The sequence below is a fragment of the Fomitiporia mediterranea genome (assembly GCF_000271605.1).
Source record: "Fomitiporia mediterranea MF3/22 unplaced genomic scaffold FOMMEscaffold_9, whole genome shotgun sequence".
In the NCBI taxonomy this organism is placed as follows: Eukaryota; Fungi; Basidiomycota; class Agaricomycetes; order Hymenochaetales; family Hymenochaetaceae; genus Fomitiporia; species Fomitiporia mediterranea.
The window spans coordinates 1819288-1827900 of NW_006760394.1; the positions used below are offsets into that span (position 1 = coordinate 1819288).

The 8613-nt window shown below is 32.5% G+C and overlaps 1 protein-coding gene across 1 annotated transcript in view; it reads right to left on the reverse strand.

The window, feature by feature from the left end:
* FOMMEDRAFT_159298 (uncharacterized protein) overlaps nucleotides 1-1661 on the reverse strand; it is a gene marked incomplete at both ends in the record, with an annotated part of 2121 nt that extends 460 nt beyond the window's left edge. Inside the window, 5 exons of the mRNA XM_007269272.1 lie at nucleotides 144-195; nucleotides 261-361; nucleotides 1147-1348; nucleotides 1410-1552; nucleotides 1617-1661. Of these exons, the coding sequence (XP_007269334.1) occupies nucleotides 144-195; nucleotides 261-361; nucleotides 1147-1348; nucleotides 1410-1552; nucleotides 1617-1661 (543 nt within the window). The remainder of the gene's footprint in view (nucleotides 1-143; nucleotides 196-260; nucleotides 362-1146; nucleotides 1349-1409; nucleotides 1553-1616) is intronic.
* Between the last annotated feature and the right edge of the window lie 6952 nt (nucleotides 1662-8613).

Sequence of the window (8613 nt, forward strand, 5' to 3'; positions counted from 1 at the left end):
GCGACTGAGATGACTCGAGTACACATCATATGGTCTACGCATACATTCCGAATCATATTATTCAACACAGACTATTACCAGAAGCTAACTCAAGAGCAGCAGAAGCGGATATGGGTAGAACCGCATGTCTCTGAAGAGCCGACGCAAGAGCCCCAGTCACGACCATCGGGAGTTTGCGCGGACACAACACCACCACTGAATGCAAGGCGAAGCAAGTGGTGAGGAAATGATCGAACGTCGCATAGAATATTTGCACTTACAAGTTGTCACAGATGACATGCGAGCCATCACTGTAGGCACCACAGATTCCACCACTCTTCGAGTCAATAACACCACAGCCATTAGCAACAATCACGGCGCCCTAGGAGGAGTGGCGCCATCGCGAGAAAGTCTTATAGCTTATATTAGCTTATAATGGTTCAAAATATGTAAATACTGTGAAAACTGTAAAATGCAAAATAATTGATCTCAATTTCTGAGAAACAGTATAAGGCATTATAAGATCCAAAAGGTTTGTCAATATTCAAAAGGTCTATTAGTATTTCAAGCCTAAGGAAAGCTTGCTGTTCTTTATAATAAGTAAAGACATTGTATACATTATAAGGCATAAAAGATTTGTTCACATTATAAAGGTACATAAAGTTTTTTATCCCTTGCAATAAGTAAAATGACTTATATTTGATCTCGAAAATGATGAGGAGTATATACTATAGGAAGGATGGTATTAATTATAATGTATGCAAATTAATATAACAGTCTAAAAGACTGTTCCAAACCAATATACATTTTTCTGCCTTATAATGTTGACAGAAGCCTTACTAAAGAATTGCAATGTATATACAAACTCTACTTATATTCATTTTACTTTTTTGCCCTTACATGCATTAATAATGATTCAAATTATTTATATTTTCGTGGCAATATTATGACGTTACTAAATACTAATTATAGCACTAACAGGTGCAGGAGCAAGAAGAAAAGTGGTGAAAGCAGAAAGCATACTGTATGAGTGTCAGGGCAAGAAATGAGACAAACGGCTGATCTTGTTAACACAAAGCAAGGGAAACGGTTACAAGACTTGCTAAATGAGGCAAGTAAGGTGAACGTCAATGTGTAGAATTAGAAAGTGGAAAAACAAACCTAAACCTCATCCATGTGTGTATTGTCTGGCAGGTGAGTGTCTTGCATTTGAGTAGCCAGTCCTTGACCCTGGCCAGCCAATCCTCCTGCTTGAGACTGTCCACACCCTTCACAAGCCTTCTGAGCTCTCAAAATGGCTGCAATCAATAACCCCTCATCCTCCTCAGGTTCAATAGTGAGCAATTCACCAGAGGAGCCGAAAACCTGTCTAGAAACCTGGTAGTTAGTTAATGTAGCTTTAAGTAAATTTAAAAATGTATAAAACATACTCATTCCACCAATTAAGTGTGTCCTGGACCCATAGAGACTCACAGTCTTCGAAAAACTCAAGAATAGTGTAATAAAACACTTTGAAATTAAAATTTTCATTGACCTTGCCAAAGGTTTCAAGTGTTGAAATAAAAAAGCATGCCTATCATATCAAAAGTATTGTCAGTGTTGCTAGATTATATTACTATTACAGCCTGAGTACTTACCTGGACACATATGTAAGCAATCATCTCTGGGGTGACAGACTTCATGCCTACAATCTCAGCATTATTTGCCTGTGTTGTTTTACCTTTGCTACCAGGCTCAGCATCTGTAGAACTTGGGCTTGTAAAGATCAGCTGAAGGCACTACAAAAGAAGTATCAGTATTTGTAAAGAATAATAGGAGTGTACTTACTTTGACAAGAAAACAGTCTTAGAATAGGCCCTTGTCCATTACTTCTGGATTGTATGACCCTTCCTCATACAGGAATGTAGGGAATGACCTATGTGTGATCAGGTATTTTTTTGACTTTACATTGTCTTTGAAACTATACAGTAAGGATATGAGTAAGAGTGTTCATTTTTTGTTTGACTTCATCTGTTGGTCTGTAGCATACCTTTCCTCACTACTGTGTGCATACAGGAGTAGTATTAGTACAATCATCTGTAACAATTGTGGATAGTGTATACCTCTGCCCATCTTACTTGGTTGATTGTCAATCAGTGGTTCCAGCTGGCCTTCCTTGAGCACATAGTAGTGCCCCCTCTGTTTGAGTGTAGATGTGTTGTTACTACAACCTTGCTCTGCTTTCTTGTTCACCTAAAGTAAATAGAATAGATTAGTATTATTAGTGACTACAGAATACAGTGTGTGATAATGAAAGTCTGATGACAGAGATGGAGAATGAATTCTGAGGGAATGAAGATAGATAGGGATAGTACACACACACATGCATTGGCTGTAGAGTGGACATTGGTTGCAAAGTTATTTTGTCTGTCAACTAGAGTAGAACAGTAAGGAACATGATAGAATGGATAGGTACAACTTTATTGTGTTATGCACATACCTCAACCCAAAGTGCCTTAGCCTCTGGACTAGAAAGTGCTTCATAATAGGCTCTCTCATTAGAAAAGAGTACAAGGACACTCTTATAAACCCTGAAGAGAAGGTCCTTCTCTTCTTCACAACTGACACAGAGTTGTTAGTAATTGCCAGAGGAGCAGAATATAATCAAACTTATGCATTTGTAATAACTCTCTTACAAAGTTCTATGTCCTTAGTGTCATAGTTTGTAGCTGTCACTTCCATTCTTGAATACATTTTAAGAGATTCAACAGCTATACTATAGTTCATAGCACCTGGAATGTTAACCCAAAGGTTAATGTTCTGCTTGATAGACTGTGAGAGCTGACATATTTGTTTGAGTGTGTCTCTGTACCTGTGTATTATAAATGTTATAAGTGAATGTAATAGTATGTAAAAACAACAAGATGACACACTTGATTTGCTTTGAACAGCCAGATTTTGTTACAAGGCTCCTCTCCTCAAGTGTTTACTGTTTTGAAGGTAGTAGGACACTTGGCAGAGAAGGAACCTCACTCAGGTCAAGGCTTGGTGCTTGTCCTTGGTTGAGAGGGGGTAGGGAGGACAACCTGAGTTTGTATGAGTGAAAACAAACTGGCTGTTAGTATTTATTCTGGATAAATGTGTCATATGTCTTAGACATGTCTTCCAAGACATACATCCAAGACACACAATATTAGATAGCATATATAATACTTAATATAAGGATGATGAAGCTCACAGGACACATATAACAGTACATGACACATTACCAACTATGCAGTTGACTTGTATCAATGCCTATACACTATGAGCAGAGCCTACTGAACCCCTACTAGTGTGAACTACTCTAAGGGAATCATCATGACCTCAAAACACTAACAGGTTATGAGCCTTGCACTCCCTGCTCATGTCTACATTGTTACTATGCTTTTATCTTACCCTCTACGAACACGACTCTTCGAAATCATCATCTAAATGATTATGATTCCTCCTCACTGGCTATATGCATGACTATATACACCACAATTGTCATTGCAAACGCTTTGGTGTACTATATACTATAGTACAAATGATATGATATGCTCAATCATACTAAACTCAATAAGTATCATTGAACTACTCCATTTAATGCTGAATCAATTTGATTCTACATGTACAATCCATTCTAATTGTCTACAAACCTTTGGTGCTCTCATCTGAGCATACCAAATGTGAATTGTCTTGTCTGGAAGACTATGATTGCTTTATACAACAAGATATGATATGATACTCATAACCAGAACGTATTATCTATGTGGACCTAGACACACCTGTCTGAGCATCCCAAACACACATCAATTTATTAAACTAACAAGACATGTATTGGATACACAATACAAGACATATATTGGATACAGACAATGTATCAGATGTCTAAAACATACAGACAGATGAACTAGTTGCTTTAAATGTAATGAGTACTCAATAATACTATATCCAAATGCTGAATTACTTCATCTTACACTACAGAGACACATTATATTAATAATGTCTCACATAACAAACAAACATTTGATAGTATATCAATAATATAAATGATTAATACTATAAACGAAAGAACAACACTAGCAAAGCATAATAACAATATAAAGAAATATATTGCAAACGTATAATCAATCTAATAATGATTAGGCAAACGAATAAAATGAAAACAAGAGTATAAATGCTACTAAAGTATAATAACTTGAATATAAAAACAATTTATACTATCACAAATGAACGATCACAATAAATAACATATATTTACAAAATACAAACATATCACATAGATAAACAAATATACAAACGTACAAAGTAATAATAATGTATTTGAATGCATAAAACTATTAATTGTTGAATAACACAATGTTGTATGCAAAATACAATCGAACAAACACATAATAACACATAAAACAAGTAATAAAACATACGAAACAATGTTGCAAACAGTCTAAACATATAATAACAAACATATATACTTATACAAAGTATTACATTAAATTAAAACATAACACTACAAACGATGAAACAATATAATGATGCATATATACATAATATCAACACAATATCAATACTATACAGGCAAATACATATCTTATACCTTGCACAATTACTATTACAATACAAAATTGAATGAACAATAGTTACAAATACATTGTAACAATATAATATATTAATAAGATATACATGATAACAAAGTATTAAGTTAATACAATTAATACAATCAGTATAAACAATATAAACAATTAAATATCACTTAAAAACATGACAAAATACAATAATACAGACATAAAACAAAACAACTAATGCTACAAAACATTAGAGCCTAATATCAGATAGTCTGAAGGGCCATATGACAGAACAAACACTACTGCCAAGTACACAAAAGACAAACAAACGTTAGAACAAAATCCAAAGAAACAAACATAAGTTCAGAACTTGATTGAATGCTTTACAAATGATTAAACACAATGTGTGACAGATTTAATAGATCACTACAAACGGCAGAAAGATAGAATTTGTAAAGAATAAATCTATGATCAATACTTAAAGCATATCATTAGCTATTTGAAGTTCAAACAATATCATAATAGTGTATTCTTTGTTAACAGCCTTGCTTGAGCTTGCACCTATCACAAAAGAATAAAATACATAAACAGAACAGAAACAAAACACTATAGCTCAAATACTTTTGTCATCAAACGGAAGACAAACAATACTGAACAAATCTAAACAATGTATCATAATGTATACAAATAAAACGAACGAAATTGCAAACTTATGCTTGCTAAAACAACACTATACCAAATGATTAACAAACTATTCAGACGTACACATAATAATCAAACAAAATACATGAGCATACACACAATCTATTTGAGTATAAACTTGAATAACAAAAAGTACAAATGCTATAAAGAATTAATAATGAAATCAGACAAAAATAATGAATAACATTAAAGTTATTGAACAAAACACATTCATGCATTAATACACAATGCTTAAACGAATGATTAAATGATGAAAATGTATGAACAAATTAATTACACACACACAAAAGCCAATTGCTCAAAGCCAACCTTCTTGAATTGAAGGGGAGTAATAGTATATATTCACAAACATAAAATTCACAAAACATAAAACATAATGAATAATAGAAACATAGCAAACGATTAAATGATGTGGAAATATTGACTACATCACTATTTAACCTTGCACATCCCACAAAACATAATTACAAAGTTATTGCAACAAATAAGAAGCAAATCTGTTGAATTCAACAATGAAATACCTATGTAAGAGACATTTTCTCTGAAATCTTTAATGGTCACACTATACATGGCACCAATTGAACGTATTATGAATGAATATATTACAGAGCATATACCTAAACACAAAGAAGTATGCTACATACAAAGATGTTGAGCAGAAAAGCATCTCTAGTGTATATTGAACTATACAGAATTATAGAACAGAACTATGTCTTCCACAACAGAACGTATGTTACATCAAAAATAACAATCATGCATCACACAAAACTTACAACACTTATTCCCTAGCATGCAGGACATAATAGCAAACAAATAATCAACCAAACAAAGTAATATTCAGACAGATAATTAAGAATTAATACAATGTAGCCAAGGAATGGCACATATTCCCAAAGCAATTGACACTAGACGTGTGAAGCACTTGTATAAGTTAATTAAAAGAAGCAACAGACATAACAGTGATCAAAACGTTAATCCTTTTGAAAGCAAACAAGATAATGTTGATCATAATGAACAAAATGAGTAATACACTCAAAATTAACAAAATAAATTCATATCTCATAACAAACACATGCATATATTCAGCAAATAAAGTGAATATAATGATTAAAACAATATTAAACGGAATTTGACACGAAATAAGCAATAAAACAAATGAATATTATGATATATGATGAAAAATAGAACTGTGAAGCACACTACTTCATCTATCTATGAAATAAAAGCAACAAACACATATTATAACTGTGCAGAGCAATATATTAATCGAATAAACATTATGTAATGATAATAAAACATTATCACAACAATAAAACAATACAAACATACAAATAACGTTATAGTTTGTAAAAGTCAAAGGACACATTAAATGATAACAAACACAATACACACATATATTGATAATAAATATATCTACTACAAAACAGTGAAACAATACAAACATATCATATGTTTAAAACATAAATAATGTGCCTAAACAGACTTACAAACAGTCAGATGATAAAACAATACAAATAACAGAAGAATAAAACCTCAATCAACCTTAATATGAAGCAATCTGACATATCATACATAATATTACAAATTGCAAACAATACAATACTTCAATATAAAGGCATAGAACTACAATTGAATGCTTAAAAGGTATGAATACAAAACGAAACGAATGAAGATGATACATGATGAATAGAGGACATCATAATAACATCAATAACACATTTTACAAGCATGATTCAACAGTTTCATTGTGAAAGTAAAAGTGGAAAAACTACTAGTAACACAATTCAAATGTGTAAGAATACAAATTAATGTGAACGAATTAATAACACACACATTGTTATTAAATATAGTATTAACTATACAAATGAAACAATACAAACAAAGTACAAATTCTAATTACACAATGAGTGTAAGAATATAAAACAAACTACACATATAATAATACAAATACAAACGAAACAAATAATGGAACAACTGTGGAACAGTGTAGTATGAAGAAATAAACATACTATGACACAAAACAAACAATATGACATGAAAAACAAACGAAACAAAGTTATAACATATTATATTAAATTGCAAACAAGAAAACTACTATCATACGAATGATAAAACATTATAGTGACAACTATAACATTAATAATATTAAAACTACGAATGAATGAATGCTAAAGAGATCCTGCAGCTCTCTTAGCAATCATAATTGAATTAACAATTGATTTATTACATCAAACATTATAATAATACATCAGACGAACACAACACTTACAGTGGACTTAATATATGAAGCAAACGAAACATTTACATTGCAGATGTAAATGATATTAGTAAAACAACAAACAAACACTTATCAAACATTATATTAGCCTGATCAACTAGTATAAGTTTGAAGGGGAGTGTTAGTATTTATTCCAGATAAATGTGTCATATGTCTTAGACATGTCTTCTGAGACATACATCCAAGACACACAATATTAGATAGCATATATAATACTTAATATAAGGACAATGAAGCTCACAGGACACATATAATGGTACACAACACATTACCAACTATGCAGTCGACTTGTATTGACACCTACACACCATGAGCAGAGCCCACTGAACCCCTACTAGTGTGAACTACTCTAAGGGAATCATTGCAACCTCAAAATGCTAACACTAGCATATTGAGTAACTTAAGAGGAAGATGGATCAAGACAAGAGAACAAGGACTGAGAGTGTTAGAGATAGTATGAGGGTAAGTCAGCAAAGTCCAGCAAGTTATTAAAAGTGATTCAAGGAACAGTACTGACTAGGATACTACTGACAAGTAGTAATATTAATACTTTCTGTGTCAAAGATAGAAAGAGAATGAAAGGAGTGAGTGAGTAAGGATGAGGAAGTAAGGTGACTGTGACTGAGGGTAAGAGCCTGAGAGTGTTGACAATAAGAGCTCTTGTAGGGGGGGGGAAGGACTTATCCAGCAAAAATACACTAGGAAAAGTAAGTGTATTCAAAATGAGAGGATTTGATATACCTAAAATAAGAAGTACACAGTCACTTGGCTGTCAGTACTCTGTATACACTGTACATAGCCTTACATACATAAAATACTTAGCTCAGACATGTGTAAATTCAGTGTTTCAGCTGTATATTTAGTGACATTCAATAAATATGTAAATTGACTAGCTTGAAATCATTAATATTAGTCTGTATCTGAGCCAGGGGTCAAATATTAGCTAAGCTGCTGAGGAACTTCAAGTTAGCTTTATGTACAGAATTGAAGGCATCTTTCATAACATACAGTAGGCTGTAGCTATAATAATGAACTTTGTACAGCTTGAATACAGAACCTACTTACTATTAAAGTTGACATATGGGTGGA